This window comes from Odocoileus virginianus, chromosome 34 (assembly GCF_023699985.2).
Source record: "Odocoileus virginianus isolate 20LAN1187 ecotype Illinois chromosome 34, Ovbor_1.2, whole genome shotgun sequence".
In the NCBI taxonomy this organism is placed as follows: domain Eukaryota; kingdom Metazoa; phylum Chordata; class Mammalia; order Artiodactyla; family Cervidae; genus Odocoileus; species Odocoileus virginianus.
Window position 1 is genome coordinate 29,084,550 of NC_069707.1, and position 27,420 is coordinate 29,111,969.

Sequence of the window (27,420 nt, forward strand, 5' to 3'; positions counted from 1 at the left end):
GGATTATCATGTGTGACCTAAATTTGATAGCATTATGCTGTAATGTATGTTTTAGGCCCTAAATATCCCATTCCCCACCTAAAATGAGCGTAAGCAAAAGGTTAAGAAGATTGTATCCAGATGTTTGTTGTTAGAGGCAGCCTAGCGTACCCTTCTAGTTTCCCACTGAAAATTAAAATTCTACTAATTGGAAACTTCTGTGTTAAGCTGGGAATGATTTAACTTCTAGACTTATCAGATTTTGAAATGCAGATATTAATTGAAATCAGAATTACTAATTTAATATGATCAGAAGTATCTGAGTAGATAACTAAAATCAGAAAATCGTAATCTAGACAGAGCATTAAGATTTTATAGAGGTGCTTGACTTAGCAAGTTTTGTATACTTTTTAAAATTCAAAACAGATATGATTTGGTTACTTTGGGAAGTGTACTTCCATGAAGTTCTGAGGACGTGCAGTCAGAAACAGAGTGGAAAGGAGAGGGTGCCTGTGAAATACCCTGGAGGAAAAAAACTCATTTATCAGGCATATGATCTTCCAAAATCCACTTAAATTTTCATCTATAAAATGATGGACAACACCAAATGATCTCTAATAATACAACCAGCATGATTGTATGAACCTCAGTTCATTGTAAGGGCTGTACAAGGAATGTGGGTGCTTGTTTACTCCCTTTATTAGTGTACACTCATTGGACCTTCACTACCTTCTCACCTTTCAATTTTCTGTAAGTTATTTCATCCATTCCCAGGTCTCAAGTTACTTGTGTTTTAATAGTGCTCTCATTCGGCTTTGCAAACTTGATTATCGAGCTTTCTATCCAATCTCTATTTGTGTTGAAAGAAAATATCAGATCCAGTGTGTTCTATATTCATATCTAATTTGGAGTCATAGGGTTTAACATCTGTATTTTCATTTAGCTCATCACCATATTTTATTAATGTATTATCTTTCATGCTTGTCCCCTCTTATTTATTTCATGTGTTCTGGTACTCAGTTAGCTATAGTCATAGCACTTGTGATCACCTGCCATATTCTCTTCATTTCTTGGTTTATATTTTCTGTCAGCCTTGCCATTTTACAGGTGCATCACATCTAGAATGAAAGCTGCCTGAAAACAGACTCTTAATCACCTTTGTGTCTCCAGTGCCAAGTACATGTTACAATTTACCTTGGAAAAACTAAAGACCTGAGATGGTGTCTAAGCAGTGTTTAAAAAAAACATGAAATAGGCAATCTCTCTATTTAGGAGGCAGCAGTCCCTGAATAGACTGCTCTTAATTTTGCACTTGAATAAGAGACCATCCAAGAGAAGAAAGATCCTGACTAGTAGACTTCTTTTAGTTCTCTGTAATATATTTATTTGCTAATGACATAGCAGTCTACTTTTCTTTGCTAGAAAATTTGGCAGCTGTTCTTACTCTTACTTTCTTAAATACATTCAGGCAGTAAATGTCCCTAATTTTATCTTGTAATAGGTTTTAAATAACCCTTTCTCCATCTCCATCATTCTTAGGGCAGTTAATAGAATTTCTTATGCATGTCAGTACAACACTTTTCTAGCTGCTCTTCCTCAGTCTTTCCTCCACAATTCATTTTAATTCACAGTATATGGTATGTCTTACCAGTGTTGAAATTCTTTTAGTGGCTCTTAAATTTCAAAATCAAGTTAGATACCTAAATGTTACATGTGGTCTTAATGAGTTGCCAGTTTTTCTGTCCTTCCCACACAGTTAATCTCTCATGTCCCAACCATGCTGATGTGCTGTCAGCTGTATGCTTGTGTCAGGTTCTGAGTCCCTGTTCCTTATTTTTCCCTCCAGGACTCAGTAGGAATCTTTTGAAGGAAACTTGTCTAATTCTTCCAGTATAGTGGGTTAGGACCTTTCCTATGCACTGTCTCTGTGTCTGCTTTATATTGTAATAATGTTTGTGTGATATCTCTCTTAGACATAAAGTTTCTTGAGGCTATGTGTGTGTGCATGCTAAGTCACTTCAGTCGTGTCCGACTTTTTGCAACCCTGTGGACCCACTGGAGTGGGCTGCCATGCCCTCCTCCAGGGGATCTTCCCAACCCAAGGATCAAACTCACCTCTCTTAGGTCTACCTGCGTTAGCAGGCAGGTTCTTGACACTGGTGCCACCTAAGTATCATGTCTTTGATCTCTCTCTTCTAGTACTTAGCAGAGAGAGTCACCATACATTTCCCTCCTGTCCGTCATGAATTAATACATGATTGTCAGAGATTGATTTGTGTCTATAGATTCAGTGTGGTATGAATCATTGAGTACTTAATATATGCCAGGTATTGCTCTAAGCACTTTACATGTGTTAACTCATTAAATTCTCTTAATCTATTAGGTAGGTTTTAATATTGTTATCACTTTATAGACAAGGAAACTAGGCACAGAGAGAAGTGAAGTGATTCATTTGAAGTTAGTTAGTAAAGTTTCAGGGCCTGGATTCAACCCAGACTGCCTGGCAGCAAGTAGACTTACCTCCGTTATATACTCTCAAGTGAGAGTTGACTGGAGGATTTTGACATGGAATGGTGATTGGGTGTATCATATGTATTTGATTCTTTTGCTAATAACTCTTTAGAGCAGTACTCAGCTGGAGGTGATGTTGCCCCACAGCAGACATTTGGCTCTATCTGTGGACATTTGGGGGATGCTGTTAAGCATGCTGTAATACCCTGCTTCACCTTCAACAGAAAAATATCCTGTCCAAGATGTCAATAGTTAAGAGTGAGAAATCCTGCTTTAGAAAATGTAAGAGTGTGGGATAGATTTTACCATGATTTTTTTTCTTCCCAATAAAAGATTCCATGTTCAAAGACGTCACATTTATAATTCCCTTTAGTTTTTACCTTCATTCCTTTAGGAATTTACTAGGAAATGATTTTGTTTGTTCAGTTCAGCATTCAGCAAACCTGTATAAATGATGTGCACTGTATCAAGTACTTCAGTTGTAGAAATAGAAAAATTCAAAAGATTCAGTCCTTGCTGTCAGGAAGCCTTGGAACCTAACAAGGGGTTACTTAACACAAAAAGACAAAACTCTTTAGAATGTTACTTTCAGCCTTACTAGAGCATTCTGAATATAAAGTAATCATTGGATGATTGATTGGGTGAACTTTGTACCTTTGTTTCCAAACATGAAATAAAAATTCAGAGCATCTCTGAAGAATAGTATAGAAATGAATTTTTGATGTTTTGAGTGTTTTAATATATATGCTTTTCACTTAAACATTTTTAATTATAAAAAGTATATGTAGTCATTGTAGCATAGATGTATGTAAATTTTGAGATGAAAAGTCCTTCCTCTTTCCTAATATCAGTCTAAGTAATCACTTTAAAAGTTCATTTACATTCTAGTAGACATTTTAATGCCAATAGCATAATGGTATAGCATCTTTGCTGTATAATATTGCAATTGCTTTTCCCATTTAATGTGTCATGGTTTTCTTTCCGTACATGTAGGTTTACTATTTTTTCTGAAGCAAATTTTTTCTTTGTCTGGATGCATCATAATTTGTTAACCATTTCCTCATTGAGGTACATCTACAATCTTTTTGCCATTACAAACAGCACCCCAGTAAATAATCTTGTTCATATATTGTTGCACAGTAGTGTTAGTATTTCTGTAGGACACATTTCCAGAAATACAGTGTATATAGTAAACTTTCATTTTTATCAAATAACCCTGCCAAAGGCTGTACTCTTGCCAATGGTGTCAGATGGTGCTTTTTCCATTTTCCTTTGCAATGCTGGATGCTAATAAAAAAAAGTAGAAATCCTACTATTCCTCTGCCCCCTGCCCCCCCTTCTTTTACCATCTCCTCTTTTCAGTCCTCCTCTCCCTTCTGCTTGTCCCTCCCTGCTCCTCCATTTCCTCTGCCACACCTTTCTTTGAGTGGTGTATTTTTAACTGGTCTGTTTATTGGTTTGTAGGAGCTCTTTATGTATATTAACCCCTTCTGTGTATTTCGCCACATACAGTATGTTTGCTTGTGGTATCTTTAATTGGAAACATTTAAAAATTTTTATGTAAAATTTGTCAGTCTTCCTTACCTGAAAATTAAATATATTTTTGTTTTCTTTATGTTCATATCTTTAGTCATTAAGGAATTTATATGTGATACACTGTAAACCTATGATAGGGTCTTTTCCCCAAATGGATAGCCAGTATTCCCAGTACAATATTGAATATAACCCATTCTTTTCCTGCTGATTTGAGACATTTCTTTGCACATGTTGAATTCCTGCTTTTTTAGAAGACTGTGTATAACCTGTATTATTGTTGTTGAGTCACGTAAGTCATGTCTGACTTGTGACCCCATGGACTATAGTCCACCAGTCTCCACAATCCATGGGATTTTTCCAGGCAAAAATGCTGGAGCGTGTTTCCATTTCCTTCTCCAGGGGATCTTGCTGACCCAGGATCGAACCCGTGTCTCCTGCATTGGCAGCCGGATTCTCCACTGCTGAGCCATGGGCTAAGCCCCTTGTAACCTGTATATTCATATGTGTTTCTCCAGACATTTAATTCTTATTTTTATGTATCTCAAGCATAAATATACTCCTATTGGTTCATTTGCAGATGCTCTGTTCTAATTCATCAGGCTGTTTTTGTGCCATTACCACATTTAAATTATTTCAGCTTTATGACTGATATCTGGTAGTTCCAGTCAACTATCATTATCCTTAAGTGTAAAAATTCTATTGGTCATTCTCCCACATTACTCTTCCAGGTGAACATTAGCTTAGCATGTTTTCCCCCGCAGTAGTCCCATTGGATTTTGTAATACCATCTCATTTTTTTAGTGTACTCTTTAGACTGATTTGTGTGTGCTGTGTGCTAAGTCACTTGAGTCGTGTCTGACTCTGCGGTCCTGGGGACTGTAGCCATCAGGCACCTCTGTCCGTGGGATTCTCGAGGCAAGAACACTGGGGTCAGTTGCCAGGCCCTCCTCCAGGGGGGCCAGGATCGAACCCAGGTCTCTCATGTCTCCTGCATTGGCAGGTGGGTTCTTTACCAACGGCACCACCTGGAAAGACACTTGAGCAAATTTAAGAAAACACACTAGGTTCAAGCCAAGTTGAGGTATAAATTTTGTGTTCCTGTTTATGACTAGGTACATATTTATTCCAGCACTTTTTGATCCTGTAATTGGCTAAAATCACTTAGAAAAATGAAAAGAGGTTAATGGGTACAGCAGTATCCAGTGAAGCTAAAGATACTTGACAGTAAATATGTATTGACCATGAATTTCAGCAGTTATTTTTGATTTAGAAGTTTTCTGGCAAGGATGTTCTATGAACAATGATGAGATAATTCCAAAGAATAAGATCTGACAATTTTTTTTTTTTTAGTTGACAGTATTTTAAAATAGTTGGTGTGCTTTTACAAATACAATATTATAAAATTGTTGTCAGGTAGAGGGTTTAGGTAGTGATATCCTTATTTTGCCCATGGGATAAACTCAGTCTTTGGAGTATTTGATGACTCAGTCTAGGCTCAAGTTCATGAATTTTCTGGTGGCAGAGACTTAGATTTCTAGACATACTAGAATTGATTACTGCAAGGTGGAAGATACTTATAGAGTTTAAAGCATCCTAGGAATGAAGAAGTGGATGCCTTATTAATGGCGAGGGAAAAGTTAAGGAGTTATAAACAGATGAGAGATGGCAGCATATTTTATGGAGAAATCATTATTACATATAAGTTTTTATGGTTTTTGTTTTACCTCCTCTTAATTTAGCTTTTCCCATTTTTAAACAGTAATTATCCTCCCTAACTTAGTATATTTAATATTATTTGTTTTACTCTCTACTTATTGAATGAGAAAATAGCCCTTGAAAATACATCTATGAAAGATTTTTTTTTAAAAAAAGAATGCTTTCCTTCAAAGCTTCAGTGTTATATAGTCTTTAAAAATGTCTTTTGTCACTGCCCATTCTTTTTCAGAACTTTTGCCCCATTAACACTTAAAAATGACTTTTCTCATGTTATTTTCCAGGTTCAGGTCAAATCTCATTTCATTTGTTAAGTTGTTCCTAATTACTCAGATGCATACTTACAATTCTGTTGCTTACCCCTTCTACAGCTTAATCTCCACAGCTTTTATAATTGTCTCAGAATAGTGTATAAGCTCTTTAATCACCATGTGATACATATCTTTTTTTTTTTAAATCTAGCTGTGTCACTGCCCAAGGTTGTATAATCCTGACAAGGCAACTGTTTTGAACCTTAGTTTCTCTAAAGTAGGAATAATTATACTCACTTTGCATGGTCGTTGTGCATATACAACCCCTGGCAGAAGAGCCTACATGAGTACCCATAGCAAGAGTCAGACTGGCTTCTAGAGCCCAGATCTCTAAGCGTTAGGTGGTGGCTGGTATTAAGTGCAAGAGGTAGGTAGGAAGTAAACTGAGGTTATTGCCTGAAGAAGAGAACTAAGATAACTTGCAAAAGCAACAGGGATGAACTCATGGTTTGACATTTTAAACCCTCAAGGGTTTATCATTCAACTCTTTCTTGAATGCTAGTTGTGAGCAGAGCCCTGTGTCATGTGCTGGGTTCTGTGTGGACAGGTGTATAAGGCAGTTCCTACCCTCAGAGAGGTGTAGTATTCTAGTACTGATTGTGTTTTAAAGACCAAAGGAATGAATCAGAAGAGGGTAATCTTGTGGATATGTAAATGGCAAGTTTCATTAAGTTTCGCAAGTCTGTTACAGTTGCGTAGAGCTAGGGAGATTTAGCTTTGAATCCTTTAGGAAGGAGTATACATTGAATATACGTCTTCAGGAAGAGAGACCTGGGTAATTGCATGTTCAAGAGACAGATCTAAATGGTTTCTGCTACTTAGATTTTAGCCCCCAGGAAGGAAGTGGAAGCAGTTCTGGAGGAAGCAGCCCAGCAAGGGGTAACCACTAGGAACTAGGTAACCACTAGCAAAGAAGAAGGCTTTGCTTGAGATAGAGGTGAACTGGACAAGTAGGCGGGCTGATTCAGTACAGACCCTGCGACTAAAGTGGTCACTTCTTTGTTCGTTGTTTTTGTTTGGGGGACTTTTTTTTTTTCGGTCTACATAATAAGCAGTTTGGACTTAATTAACCGGATAGCTGTTATTTTCATCGAAAAGAAGAATCTAAAAGGTGGTCAGTTCTTCATCCTGCTAGAGACCAAACGCTAATCACTAATATATGAATCTTCAGAATATGTTTCTTTTTGTGAGCATGAATTGGTGGGTGTCTTTTACATGGCTTGGGGGAGGACTTTGATAATTTTTCCTTGGAATGGTACATTTTTCTTTACCTTCTAAGGGGCTGTTTGATTTAAGGGATAGCTTAATGGTTTGGAAATGATGGACTCATTCACAGAACTAGAAACCTTTTAATTTACTTCATTGTGTAGATGGGAAAACTGAAGCTAGTGAAATTAAACAAACTGTTTAAGCTGTAAGGTAGACAACACTTAATTCGTGGTAGAGCAGTACAGAGTCCAAGCTCCTTTTTTTCCATCCAGGACTCATTCCATACTGCCATTACTTTGGGACTTCTTGAAAATGTAATGTTCAATTTCTTGATGTTGTTTACAGAAAATAAATTTCTAGTTGGTTGGGGGAAGATGAGGGAATACAGTAAACATTTTACATTTTTGTGTGATGGATATATGTTTCTCTTATTGATCCATGACTGGTTATTTTAGTTATTAGTTCATTTCTGACCTGTGTCAGTAGATTTTACCTGTCATCAGTTTGATGCTAGTTATGAAGGGAACTGTGTAATGTGGTTGGATAAATGGAGCCACGGCACACTGCTGTTAATAACAGCTTAATAGAAAATGTACTGAGCATATGCTTTTATTGACTACGGATAATTAGTGTATTTCCAAAATAGGCTGAAGCAAGGTTCTCTCTCAAGGGGAGAGTTCTAGGGTTGGAATTACTGAACCTGCTGAAATAGCATGCAGAATTTTGTGTGCTGTGTATTTTTCTGTCAAAAGTGTCCCATTATTCTCATTAGCTTTTTCAAAGGGGTATCTGACCGAAATAAGATTTATGAACCATTGCTTTAATGGTTGATATTCAGACTCATATATTTTTTTTCTAAATAAGGCTTTCATTTGCATAACCAAATGTTTGAAATACTGCATCTTTGGTTTGAGGTTTGATATCCTGTAGATAGAAATCACCAGAAATGGAAAATATTTACTGCATTCCCAGAAACAGCCCTGGTGGCTCAGATGGTAAAGAATCTATGTGCAATGCAGGAGACCTGGGTTCGATCCCTGGGTTCGGAAGATCCCCTGGAGGAAGGCATGGCAACCCACTCTAGTATTCTTACCTGGAGAATCCCCATGGATAGAAGAGTCTGGCGGGCTACAGTCCATGGGGTCACAAAGAGTTGGACATGACTGAGCGACTAAGCACATCCAGAAATAGTATGAATTCATATTGTGACTTTTCTTTATGCTTAAAGACCTTTTATTTCATTTTATGACCCAACTAATTTTTATAAAACTCACCATTAAAGTATTTCAATGTACTAAATGTATAAGTGAGTCAAGGGATTTTTTACACACAAAATAGAAGGTATTAAAATTAGTTTTAATTATCTTGTTTTATATTCACTATATTCCCTAAAGTATACCTTAGTAAGTATTTTATAATGGGGGGTGGGGAAGGCAGGAGAAGTGGGAATTAACCTTGTATTACTTGGATTGAGACATTTTTATGCTGAGCCTTTTCCTCTATTTTGACAGAGTCCAAAACCTGCCATGTGTCTGTATCAGTCAGGGTGTTCTCCCCACCTACACACACCACTCCCTCATCCACCCTTCCCCCCATCATCATCATCCTCATCATACTCTCAGTCTCCTCCCTTCCCTTTTCATTCACTCACCCCTTCCTACGTTTGCTAGAATTTTGAAACTGCTTTTATCATGGAAATCAAACCCCTCCAGAATTCTCAACCTGTTTCTCAGTGTTTTTTCCACTTCCTTGCTTAGTTTGTGTATATCCTCTCAAACTCCAAGGTCTAGAAGGTCAGCTTTATTTTCTTTTCTGCCATTTCTAACCACATCCCTTCGCTCTCTTTTCCCCCTTAAATCTCGGCTCCTTTGAAGCCGCTGTCTTTTCCCTAAGCAGCCTTTAGTTCATCTTCACTGCTGTCCTCTCCTGAACAACCTCACAGTCACTGTTCCTTGAGCACTAAGACTTGGGCATCTGACTTAAAGTTTTCTTCTGTGCTGTGAGCTCTTCATGATCATAGCTTGTGCATTCATGTGGGAAAACAAGTCCAGTGCTCTGAACTTGGCAATTCCTTGACCAGCTCATTTCCAGTGACCCTCAGCTTTCATCAGCAATTCACTGATGAATTCCCTCCCTTCAACTGCCTCTCCCCTCAAATCATGAAATCACTTGTCCCATTCTGACCACAACCACTTCATTGTATTTCTTACGTCATGGACTTTTCTTGACCTTTGGACCCCAACTTTCAGTGCATCAGCACTCTTCCTTTATCATTTTGTTTAATCCAGCTTAGGTTCGTGATTTATAATTTCAATAACTCCCCTTTTTGTTGCCGTTACCCTCAACCACCTTTTTTTCTTTGCCCATTTTTTGTATCTGTTGAGTAGAAACCTACCTCTGAATGATGCAGTCAGTGTCTTCTCTGTACCTTTCCTGAATTACTGAACATTGCTAGAAAAATTCATATGGGCAGGCAGATTGATTCCACTGCACATTCATTATTGCAAATCTTAAATGGGCAAATCTCAATCTTAAATACTGTAAATGTTGGTACTATCCAACAGTTCCCCTATTTTGGTGTGTGTTCAACTCATTTCTTGTGCAAAAATTATTGAAAGCCTCATTTGCTTCACCAGTCTTTTAACTTTTTTCAGTCACCCTCAGTCTCACCAGTTAACTGGTTGCTATGTTTTGGAGAAAATAGGAACTAGCTATTAGGAGTTTTCATCTTCTAGCTTCTCAACATGAAGGCAATGGCAACCAACTCCAGTCCTCTTGCCTGGAAAATCCCATGGACAGAGGAGCCTGGTGGGCTGCCGTCTAAGGGGTCGCACAGAGTCGGACACGACTGAAGCGACTTAGCAGCAGCAGCAATAGCAGCTTCTCAACATACCAGTCTGGTTTCTATTGTAGTAAAAGTGCCTTTCTCCTATTTTACTTTAGTTTCTACCTGTGCTTTATGGCCCATCCCTTTCTGCATTGTCAGAAATTCTAAAACACCTGACATGATCTTGTTTCTTCCTGATACTTTGAACCAGGCCTTCTCAATTTTACTTTCTCCATCAGATGATCCCATATAACATTTTTGCTACCATTCTACCATGTTCCCCCCATTTCCAGTCAGATTTTTTTTAAAGAGTCATTGGTTCATATATCTACACAATTGCTTATCTAAGCCCTTGGGACCAGATTTGACTCAGAAATCAGAAGGTTTTGGATTTCAGAAAGCATTAACACCTGTAGTGTGATATCCCCGATGGGATTTGGGGCAGCACCCTATGATCATCACATTGTTATTTCTGCACTGGAATGTGTGGCTTTTCACTTTAAGTGAAGTAAGTAAGGGCTGCAAAAAGCTTCACTTCAGTCCAGGTCAGGTTTTACTTCCAAATGAGGTTAAAAAAAACCTTGACTTTTTTTAGAGCTTTTGGACTTTGGAATCATGCATAAGAGATAGTGGACATGCACTTGCAGCTACTTCTGTTTTCTCAACTTCATTTTCTTTTAAACCCGTTCTAACATTTCCTCCCCTCATGTCTCTCAAGTGATTCTTGCTAACTCTACTAATGACCTTTATCTAAAGGGCTCGCATCACTGGTGAATGTTTTCGTTTTTCTCACTTGCTTGAACAGCAGCCTCAGAATCTGGTGATGCCAAATCCCCTTAACTTTGGACACCATTCATCCCCAGCCTTCCTCTCTCACCTTTTTTGCAGGCCTTGTCCTCTTTCTTACTGTCCTCTGTCTTAATGATCAAAGGTTGCATTTCTTCCAAGGCTTTGTCCTCAGACCACTTGTTTTCTTCCTCAGTATTCTCTGCCATGATCTCACTTAGGTCAGTGCCTTCAGCAACTGATTATGTGCTGATGAGTCACAAATATATACTCCAGCCCAGACTTCTTTGAGAGTGACCATTTATTTTATCTTTTCCTCTATTTCCCTCCCCCCTCATGTTCTTACATCATTTTCTGGGCTTCCAGTTGTGTTAGAACGAACATTGGGTTCTTTGCTGTGACTTAAAGGTCCTGCGTTGCCTGACCATCGCCTCCTCCTTCAGCTTCATTTAACTCTGCTCCCTCTCCCCTCTACTTTCACTTTCTCTGTTTGAAATGCTCTTCTTTGCAGTTTATTCCTATTCATTTGTTTTGCATCTTAACCCTTGTTTTCATGTCCCTTGTCACCAAATCATATATGGATTATAACACTAGTGACAGTTTTAATTTTACTTATATTTTTGTGATCAGTTAGTACCTATTCTCCACTGGACTTTCTCAGTACAAGGATTATGTCTGCTCTTGTTCAACATTATATTTCCAGCATAATGCTTGGCATACAGCAGGCAGATAACAAATGTTTTGAATGAATTATATACATTAATTTGCCTTTTCTAATTTTTAAACAATTTCTGTATATACACTTACCAGTGCAGCAGTGCAGTTTCCATAGTTTTATGTGGACAATATCCTGATGGTACTTTTACTGAAAATAATAAAAGTTCATTCTAAAGAATTTCATGAATTAAATATATATATGTATGTGTGTATATATATATTTTTTAAAGGTTCAGATGCATAAAAGTCTTACTTTGACCTAGCTCATAATTTTATCTTCCTTTATGTTCTTAATTTTTCAATTTTGACCTCTTTGCCCATATTCTATATAGATATCAAGTATCTATACTTGTATGCTGCAGTCCATGGGGTCGCAAAGAGTGAGACACGACTGAGTGACTGAACAGCAAATGAAGTATCTTACTAAGTCTAGTATTATGACCAAGTAAAATATATGCAGTGTCTAGTACAATTCAGCAGACTCTCAACTTGCTCATCAGTTTGTAGGTATCATGATTAAAAATAGTTTAACCATCTGCTAACTGACTGAACAATTTTAGTGTTGTGAAAGGGCGTGGTAGGGGAGAGAGAGAGGGGGTCTAGGTGTAATGTCAGATTGAGGCTCAGTGCAGAAACCACCTTGTGACCTCTTAATATTGAAACTTAAAGAGTCAGTTCAAAATTAGGAAGAGATTTGGTGGTTGGTGGAGGGTTAAGCATAGAAGAGTCCTGACAGGAGGGGATTTCCCAGAACAGGGTGACAGAAGAATTTCTTTCAGCATTTTAATATTTCACTGAATTTTTTTTAGAGAAAAAAACATGTTTAAAGATGAGGTTCTGTGAAAATTGTCATAATATGTATTTAATATATAATAAATGTTTCTAGGAATCAACTTGAATTAATGTGCTTTTTATATTTTACTCTTTAATTAGGAAAATCAATAGATTCCCAGTCATCTCAAAGTGAATCTGAAATTGTGCCAAAAGTTACTAAGATGACTGTATCTGGAAAGAAGCAAACTATGGGATTTGAAGTGCCCAGGTAAGGTTTTTAACTCTTCCTCCTTTTTTTGAAATTAGTATTGTCTCCTTGTTAGACTGTAAGAATCTATTTCAGTTTTGCATAATATAATCATTGAAGTACAATAGGTCCTCAGTATGGCATAATGCAAAGAAAAGGGGATGAGAAGTTAGGCTTGATTCTAAACTTATCTATGTGTGTTAATCTACCTCATTGTCAATTTCCTCATACAAATAAAGTATAGCTTCTTTACTGTCAAAAGCCTATGATTTTGTGAAATCTAGCACTGTGAGGTAGGGCATCCTTATGCCACTAGATGGCATAAACAAGCAGTGTTTGCGAATTAAATGTAGCTGGTGAATCATGCAATCATTAATTAAATTTTTTTTTGCTATTACCTTTAAACTCTTTTAGACTTTGATACTGAATAAAATGGATCAGTATAACAAAGACAAAATATAAAATAAAGCATACCTAGACTCACAGATACCTAATAAGAAACGATAATAAGTCATACTTAGATATTACTCATTTATTCTTTCTTTTCACAATCTTTAGAATTCTCTCAAGAGTTTCTATAGATGAGGAAAGTGGGTTGCTTGAGACATAACAGCAGAGTCATAACTTTAATTATATATGTTTTGTCTACCAGTTAGACAAGAAACACTTATCAGATATAAACAATATATATTTTTTTCAACTTCAGGAAATACAACCTCAGCAGCCATTTTTTTCTCCTTTACAGTATTTCTTAATGTAAATTAATAGAAATATCCATGAGTGTCTGTTGGGATGAATGTTAATGATTATTTCGTTCATTTTATTTATTTTTATTTTTTATTTTATAGAAGCCAGATTTATTCATTCGATTTCAAATTCAGTGAAGGAAAGAACTCCATATCTAGGACATAGTAGGCTTTCAGTATATTTTAGTTGAATGAATGGATGAATGAAAAAGTTAATTTTTAGTTTAAGCAACTTTAGCCCATTAAAATAATTTTGCATCCTGATTCATAACAAAAAGCTTAGTGTATGTCTTTTCTCTCTGAATTAGTCTTGGGTTGTTGGAATCATAAATACCTTTTTATTCTCATGTCTTGAGTGCCATTTAATCCTATTATGGAATTAATTCCATTGAGCAAGGAAAAAATAAATAAAATATGCAGTTCCTTGTTCTAGGGATTTTAAAATCTTATGCAAAAGGTTTTAGAGGCTTAGAAAGCAACATGCAAATGAGCCTAGTACAAAGAAAAGAGAATGAGAAAATGGGCTTGATTCTAGACTTGTCTATGTATATTTGTCTAAAAATTACAGCCCACGGGGTACTATATATTAGAAGTAAATACATAGTTATGTTTGTAAGTATTTATAACAGTAATACTCAATAAATGATTAAAATTATTGTTAAATTATTAATTGAAATTATTAATATATAATTAATGATCAGGAAAAAATGCTCAATTCAAGTAGTAATTCTTAGAATACTACCTTTATGCTTTATAAGTATAATGCAACCTTTTCAGAATTTATAAGACTATATGCTTCATGAGGACAGGGACCATTAATATTAATCATTATTTTCTTTTCATAGAATAGTTGTTTAAGTACTTATTGATCAGAGTCCTTGGGGAAATACATTAAAAAAAAAACACAACACCTGGAAATAGTAAAAAGCAGACCTGTGAGCTAGTATTTTGATGTGGCTCTGTAGGAGAAGTCATCAGAATGTGAAAGGTCTACAGGTACAGATGGAAAATACTTAGAAATGCATAAATATTGCTCAAGGACCAAGCTATATTTACATCAAATACTTTTATAGGATTTTTTTGGAAATTTATAGTAAGGATAATACTTAGGCTGTTGTTTTTATTTAGTCTCAAGAAAGCACAGAGAAATACAATTAAACACTTTTGAGTCAAGATTTCAGCATCATAGGTTTCTATATAATGTGATTCCCAGTGACTGCTTGTAAAAAAAAAAGGGTAATGCATTTCTTAGAATAAAGTGAAAGACCCAACTTTTTCTTCACTATTAGTAAAGATAGTAAATACCTCTCTCGAAAATGCAGTGAGTAAAAATCATTAGAACGTTGCATAGAGAACAGATAACTCTGTGGTTAACCTCTTCAATCTAAATTATTAACTTTTCAGTATCATTTAAAGAACTCACAAAGAAACATGAAGCCTCTCGAAACATGTGGAAATATTCCCAGTTTTGGAAAGATGGTTTAAAAAAGCAGATCAGTCGTTTTATAGTAATAGAATAAGGTTAAACAATTATGTGTTAAAGCACCTTAAAAATATTCACAAACTTATTCTTCCATACTTTCTTTCTTTCAGTCAGTAATTATAGCTCTGAACTCGTGATAGTTACTTTACCTCATCTTAAGAGATTTTTCAGAATCTTAATACATTAACTTTTACTTTATAATATGCAGAAGTTTTTACTCAGTACAGACTTACCTAGAATGCTTTCTAACTACATTGGCACTTTGCTCTAACACTGCATGGGTTAGTGAATTAAAATGCAGTTTTCCTGAAATTGAAGAAATGTTGTGAGAGTTAGAGAAAAGCAAATCTTCCATGTTGCTGAACCGTAAATGAGATAATCAAGACAGACCATGTTTCTGGTGCTCTTCCTATCCTGAGGAGGGCTGCCTAATTTGTGGGTGAGCCCAGCTTCAGCCCTCAGCCCACTGTGTCAGATCAGAGCTGTTCTGCTTCTGTCTGTTTTCTGTGTTGGAGTTACCATAAATTTTCCTTTGAAGAAAAGTCTAACTAAAAACAGAAAGATTTGAAGCCAGAGATTGTGATTTTTCCCAGGCCTGATCAGAACCAGAGTTTGTGACTAGTTTTTCTGGTTGAGTACTTTGACAGTAATTTGTAGGGTTTGTTTTTTTTCTTTACTCCTCAAAATACAGAGTTGTCATGTTTTTGTTTTAGAGAACTAGTTGTGGACATTCAAATAAATGTTTGAAAATTTCAGTTTAAATTTGATTTACTTAGCTTGGTTTGTTGGACTCTTTTAAGAGTGGGAACAGTTTCCACATACTTAAATTTTTTCCCTGTAGTTCGAGGTGAAGCTAATCTGTCTAAGCAGTGACCACTCAAGTTAGTGGAGATTTGCTAGAGCAAAATAAAACAGGAGTGGATAAGAGGCTTTTAATGAAGTTGAAAATATAACTAATGTGATTCTTTCCTGAGGCATGGGATGAGAATCAGTGTTGAGCATTTAAAAAATACCAAGAGAGAGAACAGTGAATCTGTTTTTGTTATGCTGGGCAGGAAGAAAAGAGGTTTGCTGTTCGTACACATCTCCACCACAGTACAGTCCTTAAGTGATCTTTGTAGACTTCTTTCTATATGTAATTCTTCTCTGCCAGCTCCACATTAAGATGGGTCTAATTGGTTTCATTCTAACTTGAAATTTAACCTGTTCTTTGTCCTAAGTCTTTATTTGTGTCATTGAAGGAAAGGTAAAGCACATCATAAGTCTGTTTGATTACATTACATCTTTCTTAGCTATCCACAGGATAGCACTGGTATGATTTCCATGGAGGACAGTCAAGGAGCTAATGAAGAACTCAGTAAGAGCAGTGTTTACTTTTGGAGGCACTGTCACTGTCAAGGAGGAAATAGGCCAGATGCTCTTATTTCTATTTTACATATCTGATATCTGAGTTCCTTACTAGATTGTAAACTTTGGGGATCAATTAATAACTTTTTTGTTTCTATATCTTTTCTTCTCAGCATCAGTGACTAGTGTATGTTACAGTTTTTAGTGGATCAAGTATTTATTGAATTAATGAATTAAAACCCCTTTGCTAAAAGTAATAAAAATGTAGACATTTAGAGATACTTCCTTCAAGGACAGTGTTTGAGCAAAAGAAGATTGTGACTCTCTGTGCTGTTGGAGGAATGAGTTAGGGATTAAAAACTGGTAAAGCTATTGTTTTTTGTTTTTAATACGAATTTATCTGCTGGAACACGTTTGGTACCAATTTTTACAAAATATCTCCTTTATGCCACCTGTTTTGATAGGACTGTATGGCTGAGCTATGGGCTTAGACATTGAGTTTCAGTTACTTTATGGGATATTTTCTTCTTATCTTAGTTTTTAGTAGTCTGTTTTTCTCCTGGAATCTTCTAAGTCTGTATTTGTGTGGTTTGGGTCTAACTGCTTATCATTTCCACCTTAACAGACTCTAGCCACTTAGCGGAGATTATTTTTTGGTCTGCAGATGTAAGGAATATAAAGAGATGTCTCTGCCCTTCTGACATTATAGGATGTCAGTCAAATTGGTTTAAATATTCTTTTTTTTTTAATTTGTTTTTTTATTGAAGGATAATTGCTTTACAGAATTTTGTTGTTTTCTGTCAAATCTCAACATGAATCAGTCATAGGTATACATATATATATCCCCTCGCTTTTGAACCTCCCTTCCATCTCCCTCCCTACCCGACCCCTCTAGGTTGAAACAGCCCCCGTTTGAGTTTCCTGAGCCATACAGCAAATTCCCGTTGGCTCTGTATTTCACATATGGTAATGTAAGTTTCCATGTTACTCTCTCCACACATCTCACCCTCTCCTCCCCTCTCCCCATGTCCATAAGTCTATTCTCTATGTCTGTTTCTCCATTGCTGCCCTGTAAATAAATTCTTCAGTACCATTTTTCTAGATTCCATGTATGTGCGTTAGAATATGATATTTATCTTTCTTTCTGACTCACTTCACTCGTATAACAGGTTTTAGGTTCATCCACCTCATCAGAACTGACTGAAATGTGTTCCTTTTTTATGACTGAGTAATATTACATTGTGTACCACAACTTCTTTATCCATTCATCTGTCAGTAGACATCTAGATTGCTTCCATCTTCTAACTATTGTAAATAGTGCTGCAGTGAACAGTGGGATACATGTGTCTTTTTCAACCCTGGTTTTCTCAGGGTATATGCCTAGGAGTGGGATTGCTGGGTCATATGGTGGTTTTATTCCTAGTTTTTAAAGGAATCTCCATACCATCTTCCATAGTGGCTGTATCAGTTTACATTTCCACCAGTGCAAGAGCAGTCCCTTTTCTCCACACCCTCTCCAGCGTTTATTGTTTGTAGGCTTTTTGATGATGGCCATTCTGACCAGTGTGAAGTGTTATCTCATTGTGGTTTTGATTTGCATTTCTCTAATAATGAGCGATGTTGAGCATCTTTTCATGTGTTTGTTGGCCATCCTTATGTCTTCTTTGGAGAAATGTCTGTTTAGGTCTTTTCCCCACTTTTTGATTGGATTGTTTGTTTTTTTGGCATTGGGTTGTATGAGCTACTTGTATATTTTGGAAATGAATCCTTTGTCAGTTGTTTCATTTGCTATTAACTTTCTCCCATTCTGAGGGTTGTCTTTTCATCTTGCTTATAGTTTCCTTTGCTGTGCTTGTAAGTTTAATCAGGTCCCACTTATTTACTTTTGTTTTTATTTCCGTTACTCTAGGAGGTGGGTCAGAGAGGATCTTACTTTGATTTGTGTCATTGAGTGTTCTGCCTATGTTTTCCTCTAAGAGTTTTATAGTTTCTGGTCTTACATTTAGGTCTTTCATCCATTTTGAATTTATCTTTGTGTATGGTGTTAGGAAGTGTTCTAATTTCATTCTTTTACATGTATTTGTCCAGTTTTCCCAGCACCATTTATTGAAGAGTCTGTCTTTGCCCCATTTAATATTCTTGCCTCCTTTGTCAAAAATAAGGTACCCATAGGTGCATGGGGTTTATTTCTGGGCTCTCTGTCTTGTTTCATTGGTCAGTATTTCTGTTTCTGTGCGAGCACCACACGGTCCTGATGGCTGTAGCTTTGTGTATAATCTGAGTCAGGAAGGCTGATTTCTCCAGCTCCATTCTTTCTCAAGACTGCTTTGGCTGTTTGGGGTCTTTTGTATTTCCATATGAATTGTGAAATTCTTAGTTCTAGTTCTGTGAAAAAATGCCGTTGGTAATTTGATAGGGATCGCATTGAATCTGTAGATTGTGTTTGTAGTATAGTCATTTTCACAATATTGATTCTTCCTACCCAGGAACATGGAATATCTCTCCATCTGTTTATGTCACCTTTGATTTCTTTCATTCTTTTCATTCTTTTCATGTCTTATAATTTTCTGTGTATAGTTCTTTTGTCTCCTTAGGTAAGTTTATTCCTAGATACTTAATTCTTTTTGTTGCAGTGATGAATGGGATTGATTCCTTAATTCCTCTTTCTGAGTTTTCATTGTTAGTATATAGACATGCAAGTGATTTCTGTGTATTGATTTTGTATCCTGCAACTTTGCTAAATTCACTGATTAGCTCTAGTAATTTTCTGATACTATCTTTAGGGTTTTCCATGTACAGTATCATGTCATCTGCAAACAGTGAGAGCTTTACTTCTTCTTTTTCAATCTGGATTCCTTTTATTTCTTTTTCTTCTCTGATTGTTATAGCTAGTACTTCCAGAACTATGTTGAATAATAGTGGCAAAAGTGGACACCCTTGTCTTGTTCCTGATCCTAGGTGGAATGATTTCCAGGTGCTATTGGTGGTGGGGTGATGCCGGGTCTTGTATTCAGGTGGTTTCCTTTCTGTGAGCTCTCACTCTCTGATACCCCCTGGGGTTAGTTCTCTGAGTCTAGGGTCTTGGAGTCAGTGCTCCCACTCCAGAGGCTCAGGGCTTGATCTCGGATTATTCCCTATGTCGGCATGTGACTTCACTGCTTGGCTTCTCTGCTAACACTCCCAAGAAATATCCCAGCACCTCTGGGAAAGCAGCGGTTCTTCAAGGGTGGTCACCAGACCCGGTTTAAATATTCTTTATTGCTGTCTCTGCCTTCTGTAGAGTAACTGCTGAAGAAAATGGTCATAGTTTCCACACACCTCAAAAAGGACACTCTAGTGAAGATACCAACCTTGTTTCTTCTGATGTACTTGAGAGTGCTTCTAAATCAGCTCTTCCATCCTACACCATGCAAGCATCAGAAGAGCAGAGTTCAACGCCAACACCAGTGAAAAAGTCTAGCAAGCTGAGGCAACAAATAGATATCAAAGCGGAACTGGAGAAGCGGCAAGGAGGAAAGCAGCTGCTCAACCTAGTGGTCATTGGTAATGCCTTTTGTTCCTCTGGATTGTCAGTCAGCTGCTTGAGCCCAGTGACTGTCTAGTGGCAGCATGGGAATACACTCCACTCTGAGTTTCTGTGTGGGTGTAATAGACATGAAGCAAGAGGGCATGGTACCCGTAATGTTGAGTTGTCAAGGTCACTTGGGGTGAAATAATGCCAAGTTGCCAAAGAGGTCATTAGACTGGGTTGTGGCCTTTTCATTTTGTGAATATTGGAAAATGGCATGTCTTGTTGATCATTTTGATTTCCAGAAATCAAGAAAACTTTCTCCCCTCTAAAGAGATATGCTCTTTTTCCTCCATTTTAACAACTTATTGGCAAACTATTATTTGATAAAAATTGGTGTTTATTGCTCTAAACTATTGAATTACAAATTCATGCTATGCCTCAATGTGAACAACATCTGGAAAATGTACCTATTTTTAAATCTTGAATCAATTTTCCTTAGGTCATGTTGATGCTGGGAAAAGTACTCTCATGGGACATTTGCTTTATCTTCTGGGTGACGTAAACAAAAGAACTATGCATAAGTATGAACAAGAGTCTAAAAAGGCTGGCAAAGCTTCGTTTGCATATGCATGGGTCTTGGATGAGACTGGTGAAGAAAGGGAAAGGTAGTCATTATATATAAAATTTTCATTCTGAAATTGTATATAGTTTTTTAAATGATTGTGTAATATGTGTTGAATATGCATGAAACAAATCATGAAATATTTTAGATACTATTTTTAGAAAACTTTCAGTTATCAGGGAAATATTTTTATTGCAGTTTTGCTTGTAGTAGACTACAACATACAATGTTTTACTCCTTTAAATTCTATGGAAATAGTTTGAAAGTATGTTTATAAAAAAACTGAAAGAAAAACACATACAGAAAAAGGCAGTAAAATCTCTTAGTTAATTATTCTGTGGAAGAAGTTTTGCTTCTCACTTCCCTGAGTATATGTCAGATTGTCTTGATTTTGAATTAACATTATGAGAAAGACTCTTAATTTAAAATTAGTATATATAGTGTTAAATATATATATCCTATATATATATGTAGAGTTATTATAATATCAGTTTATAAAGGAAAAGTAACTTTTTGTAGTATACTATCTTTTGTCTGAAATCAAAATGACTAGTAAATTCAATTACAAGATTTAATTCATCTTTATACTTTCTTTACTATGTTTTTATGAGACACAGTCAACAAACAAGTAATTAAATCTATCTCCTGCTATGCAGATCTAATCCAGTGGATTATTCCTGAACATGTAACTGTGTTCAATGCTAACTCTGGGAAGATTCTAGGAGAATATAGCCACTCATACCCTCTGACCAAAGTATTTCTTTTGAGGTCTTTTTAGAGTGGTAATATATCTCATGTTAGAACTTGAGACCCAATGGCACCTTTGTCTGGAAAGAAAGAGGATACCTTATAATTAAGTGAAATGGCAATTATACCTACAATCTCAAACTAATACTCTACAGCCTTCTGAAAGTCATAAATCAACTAAGAAATTACTCTGTGTCCTGTGATGTCTTCATTATGAATATGATTAGAGAGCATTAAAAATATGTGTGTTTATTTTCTTGGAGTATTGGGTAATCTACATTATAATAGATAATTTTATTTATTTAAATAAAATAAATAATTTTATTTATTTTATTTATTTAAATAAAATAATTTTATTTATTTAAATAAAATAAATAATTTTATTTATTTTCAGTAAAGCTGGTCACAATATTCCTTACCTCTTCTGATAAGTAGAATTTTACATCATAGTGGTTTGAATTTTGTAAATATTTTTTACCTGTCAGCATATCAAGTAGATTATTGAAGTATATATATAGCTTTTTAGTTTTCTTTATACCATCTATCAAGTAGGTAGAGAGATTGAGAATTGTATCATTTAAGTGAAAGTGGCTTGTTTTAATTTATTTCATATGTGAGTTGAGCAGACAAGTAAGGTAATAATTTTTCTCTTTCTTAGAATAATTAATAACTTTTATGTTTTTAAATAATAAACCTGCTGGTTGGCTGTTATAACTTTTGCTACTGGTAGTTCTCTGTTGTTGCTCAGCCTGCTACAATTTTTAGGACATTCCTTCCTCCTGTAGATCGTAGAAGCTTCCATATACATAATGGAAGTTTTAACTTACCACTGTATTCCTTAGTAACAGTTTGAAAATGCAGTGAATTGCATATCCCACCATGTTAAATGCTTGTAGATCCTCTGTTCTGCTCATGTGTTGAACAGAAATTAGTAGTAGCCTGAGTGACATTTTCATATTCTTTTGGTTACACATGCAGAGTAAAGATAGGTCCAAAGCATATGGTCAAAGCGATCCAAGGAGGAGCTTAGGCTCAGTCTTGGTTCATCACTATTCTCAGATAATTATTTGGAGATTATTAAAGAGAATTAAATATTGTTTTTACAAGCTTAAATGGCCCATGGTTTCAGATTAAACTAGAATAATGTGACTAAGAAGACCCACAGTTACTTTACTGCTAAGATGAACATGTAATTTACCAGCATAATTGTTGGGATACTGCTAGTAAAAGAGTGCTCATTCCTTATTCTGGATTTTTCAGGGCAAACCAGGATGAATAATTACCTAATTTATTGCCCGCTTGATTTCACTTTCTAAACTCCTCAAGTTTAGAAAGACTTGCTCTTTTGTAGACACTTCTGGACTTTCTTATAATCTGACTGTTTTTGTGGCTAAGAAGAGGACTGTGTTAGACTCCAAGAAGATTACATGGGATGCAAAATCTCTTTGTCTCTCTTTGTCTCTCTCAATTTTTAAGAAATTTTGCATCTCCTTTGTTATGTCTCGTTTGATAAATTGTAACATGCTGACCATCCTTGCAAATGAAAGTTTCACAAGTTTATTTCTATAATTACTGAAACATAAATGTAAGAAGATAAGGAAAAGTTCTGCTTGATAGTACCTCATTCTTTATTTTTATCTTTTCTCATGTGCAGTATTTGTTTCCCACTCCAGAGATGTCCCTATATTTCTTTCTTCCTTTGAAATTTATGCTGCTTCTTACTGAAAAAAAAAAAAAAAGAAAGAAAATGGGAAACATCAATCATTTTGATTAAGCTCTTGTTGTGTCTACAACCTTGTTTTGAAGCCATACCAGCAGAAATTCCAGATAACCTAATTATTCAAAATAACAGATTGTATAATAGAATTCTCACTATTACTTAAGAATTTAGACTGTTATATTTCCTATATTATTAAGTAACTTAATCTCTAAAGCTTGATTATTTCTGTAGTTGTTCTAACCATTTTATGTTTTCTTTAAGGGGGGTAACAATGGATGTTGGTATGACAAAGTTTGAGACCAAAACCAAAGTTATTACATTAATGGATGCTCCAGGCCATAAGGATTTCATTCCAAATATGATTACAGGAGCAGCCCAGGTACCAGATATTTCCTTAACCAAAGTACAGTGAATGTAAATAAAATTTCCTGATGCTGAGTTTATAATTCTAGGATTATAACTTGAAATACTAAAGTTCTAACCTTTTAAAAAATTTGAAAAAAATAGAGAAATATTGTATTTTTCATTGTCTATTTATTGGTACTGTATGAAACCTTAGAATTGTAATTTATTACAAAGTAGTGAATGTATAAAAGCCACAAGTTTCTTTAGTAAAAATAATGGTAGGGGCTTGATGAGGCAGAACTTTGTATTTCATTTATTGATAAGTTGGAGTGAATATTTCAGTATAAGCCTTTTTGTTACATTTATATTGGTATTCGAGTCCTGTATCTTTTTAAAGAGCTTATTTATGCAGAAATAGGGAACCTTGGGAGTTTTCCCCCTGTGGTCTTAATGGAATTAAATGTACATGATTCTTAATAAGGGTACTGAAAAAAAATTCAAAGATAATAACTTTAATTAAAACAATGAAAATAGCATTAGACATATGGAACACTGATTTCTTCTGTAATAGATGATTATTAGAAAATATGGAGAGTTCATAACACAATTATTTGTCCCTGTTTACTTAGGTTTTAATTTTATGTTTTTCTTCCTTTGCCCAGTTATCATAATTGTTATTAATCAAACATGGGAAGGTTTTATTCTTTATGTCATTATTTTTTTGACCACGTGCTAGTACTTTCTTCTCTTTAAAGTTTTAATCCATCTGTGTGACTCCTTTGATTTGCTTGTGTTTGATGTCATGTTAGAGACTTCGTTTAAAATCTGAGCTGCACAATTACGTCAATAGTCTGTCCTTTGAATTCAAATGCTGTGACATTGTTTCTAGCTTGGTTTTTTGGTTTTTTTTTTTTTCATTTTTTAGGCAGATGTAGCTGTTTTAGTTGTAGATGCCAGCAGGGGAGAGTTTGAAGCTGGATTTGAGACTGGGGGACAAACACGAGAGCATGGCCTCTTGGTTCGTTCTCTTGGAGTGACCCAACTCGCAGTTGCTGTCAATAAAATGGATCAGGTATTTAAAAGCGTTTTGAGTATTCATTTTAGATGCTGCTTAAGATGATGTTCTGCCATGTTGATGACCTCAGGTGTGACTAGTATACATTTTCTTAGTATACATTTTCTTAGCCCAGTTGTCATATTTTAAAGAATAAATACATGATGCTGATATTAAAATGAGGTATTAGTAGTATTAAACAATAAGATAAATTTTTACTTTCAGAATTAACTTATAAATCTTAAAATCATTTTTAAGATACATAAATAATAAATTAATTAAGATAGATAATTAATTAAGATAAATAAATAAATTAATTAAGATAAATAAATAAATAAATAAATAAATAAAAATGCTTTATTTATTCTGGTATGAGGAAAACCTGAAATAAACTATATTTCCAGCCTCCCCCTCCTGCACATTTTTAACTTTTCATTTTGTACTTCCATTCAGTTTATTTTTGCACATAAAAATCTTTTTCTTTATAACACTGGGTTCTAGTCTGCTTCATTATCTACTTTTTTCAAAAAATTGGCAATATTCTTGTTTTTGTTTCTAAGTAACTAATACTTTTTATGTAAATAGGTTTTTACAGCTTTATTCTAGTATATTTTGAAGATATACTTTATTCAGACAGCCCCCTACGTTTGAATGTTTTCAGTTTTGTGCGTGTGTTTAGAAATAGTTTATTCTGTGGAAATTTCTGGGCCTAAGGATATATATGTTTTTAAGTCTTGTTGTACATGATCAGAAGGACTTCCCAGGTGGTGCTAGTGCTAAAGAACCCACCTATCCATGCAGGAAACACAGGAGATGTGAGTTTGATCCCTGGGTCTGGAAGATCCCCTGGAGGAGGGCATGGCAGCCCACTCCAGTTTTCTTGCCTGGGGAATCCCGTGGACAGAGGAGCATGGCAGGCTACAGTCCTCATGGTTGCAAAAAGCTAGATGTGACTGAAGTGACTTAGCCCACACACATGGACACACATTCTTTGTGTATTTATTTATCATTTGTATTTTTTTGAATTTGTATAATTTGATTTTTTTAAAGTTTTAAAACTGAGTGATTTGTAAGCATAATTTATTTAGTAAAGACATTACTATTTCCTTTTAATTTCTTTCTTTATGCATAGGTATTTTCTTATCCTGGGATCAAATACATATTCACCTAAATTTTCTACATAGTTCTTTTATGGTATCATCATTACATATACCTTTTATTTTTCCCCCAACATTTTAGTATGAAAATATTCAGACATAAAGCAAATTTGGAAGAATTTTACAGTAGACACCCAAAATATACCTCCTACATAATATTCTTTCACTTGCTTGATCTCATTTTTGTCTGTCTACCGCTGGGTCCATCCATTAATCCATCTTATTTTGATACGACTTTCCATGTAACTTACAGGTTATAGTCATTTTTACATTTACCCCTGAATACTGTAGCATAGTTACCTAGAATTCATATCACATATGAACATTACATATACTAAGAAGTCTTAGTATATGTATATATACTAAGTATATATACTTGATATATACTTTTATATATATATATATATATACTCAAGTCTAGTTGACTTGAGTAGGTGTCAATAATTTTATGTTATTTCATTTGGTCAAGCAGTTAGTCCAAGCACAAATTTAACAAGTAACTCATTTTTTCTCCTCAGATTTGAATTCACTTTTAGAGGCAGCCTACTGCAGTATTCTTGCCTAGAATATCTCATGGACAGAGGAGCCTGTTGGGCTACAGTCCATAGGTTACAGAGTTTGACATGACTTAGCAACTGAACAACAAAAACAAAATTAGCATACACAAAAAATTCTGTTTTGGTGTTTCGTTCCAGGCTTTCTGTTGTAGGAAAAGCTACTTTTCAATCATTTTAATAGTAAGATCTGACATTCTGAGCTTTAATTTTAAGTAGATTTCATATTTTCATAGATTTTATAATTATATTTCACAGTTTTAATTATTTATATTTTATTTCAGAAATTAAAATTTTTTATATATAGCATGGTCTTATGCATAGTTTTAAAAATAAATTGGATCTTTGTCAGGTTAATTGGCAACAAGAAAGGTTTCAAGAGATTACTGGAAAACTTGGGCACTTTCTTAAGCAAGCAGGTTTTAAGGTAAGATAATTTTAAATTTATTTGGTTACTTTTCTTAAGTCTCATCTTACTGATATGAGAGAAAACACTACTTTGATATTCTTGTCTTGTTCAGTATGTTTAATCCTTTTTGTTTTTATTTATCCCTGGTATTATATGTATCTTATGTTCTTTGGATTACTTTGTTTTAGAAAATTGCATAAATTGGCTTGGATTTAGTACAAGTAGAAGACTTTTTCTCCACTTAGTAGATGTATTGGTTTAGGGAGGTCACAGAGGAGTGTAGAAACAAGTAGAGAAATTTCTCCAGCAAAAGTATGAAATATACCTATGTTACTAGGTAAAAATGCCTGAGTGTTTTGGAACAGACTTGTAAGTTTCTGACAAAATAAAAAAGGTTGGAGACTGTTGGATCAGATAACAGCAGGGCAGTAGTTCTATGAGTTAAGTTACTTTTTGAAAAGTACATTGTTACTTTTGCAAACTTGATACTGTTATGGTAATAGTGAACCTTTTAACTTTTTAAAAATAATGTTGTACTGGGAATTCTCTGGCTGTATGGTGGTTAGAACTCCTTGCTTCCAGTGCAGGGGACATGGGTTCAATCCTTGGTTGTGAAACTAAGATCCCATATGCCTATGGCACAGGCAAGCAAAAAAAAAAAGAAAAACAATATTGTGTTGAGTTTCATGTGTTCAATCCTTTTTTATAGGAAAGTGATGTAGCTTTTATCCCTACAAGTGGTCTCAGTGGTGAAAATCTAATTACAAGATCTCAATCAAGTGAACTTACAAAATGGTATAAAGGACTATGTTTATTAGAACAAATTGGTAAGACTACTGCCATATGAATTTTAATACTTTATAAACTTGATAGTAATTATTATTTAGAGTTCTTTATAGAGGACAGTGATTAATGTGAAAATGGATAGTGTTTATACTCAGGAGTGAGATTACCAGTTTTAGAATTATATGAATATTCAAATTGGTGCCAAATTTTTCTTGTTTAATTAATGCCTACTCCACCTACCTCACAGACTGTTGTGAAATTAAATAAGAAATGTGTGAAAACATTTCATAAACTACAAAGTATTATATGAATCACAGTCAATTTGCTAT

At 35.1% G+C, this 27,420-nt stretch overlaps 1 protein-coding gene across 5 annotated transcripts in view; it reads left to right on the forward strand.

Annotated features, from left to right (window-relative positions):
- Positions 1–27,420, forward strand: part of HBS1L (HBS1 like translational GTPase) — an 82,536-nt gene that overhangs the window by 38,803 nt on the left and 16,313 nt on the right. For 3 of the 5 annotated variants that reach the window (XM_020883166.2, XM_070461433.1, XM_070461432.1), the window contains 7 exons: positions 12,523–12,631; positions 19,467–19,729; positions 20,197–20,362; positions 23,048–23,165; positions 24,057–24,203; positions 26,249–26,323; positions 27,015–27,132. In XM_020883166.2, coding sequence (XP_020738825.2) covers positions 12,523–12,631; positions 19,467–19,729; positions 20,197–20,362; positions 23,048–23,165; positions 24,057–24,203; positions 26,249–26,323; positions 27,015–27,132 — 996 coding nt within the window. Of the gene's footprint in view, positions 1–12,069; positions 12,093–12,522; positions 12,632–19,466; positions 19,730–20,196; positions 20,363–23,047; positions 23,166–24,056; positions 24,204–26,248; positions 26,324–27,014; positions 27,133–27,420 lie in introns of those variants that run through there. The other 2 variants (XM_070461434.1, XM_070461431.1) reach the window with 2 other exon arrangements.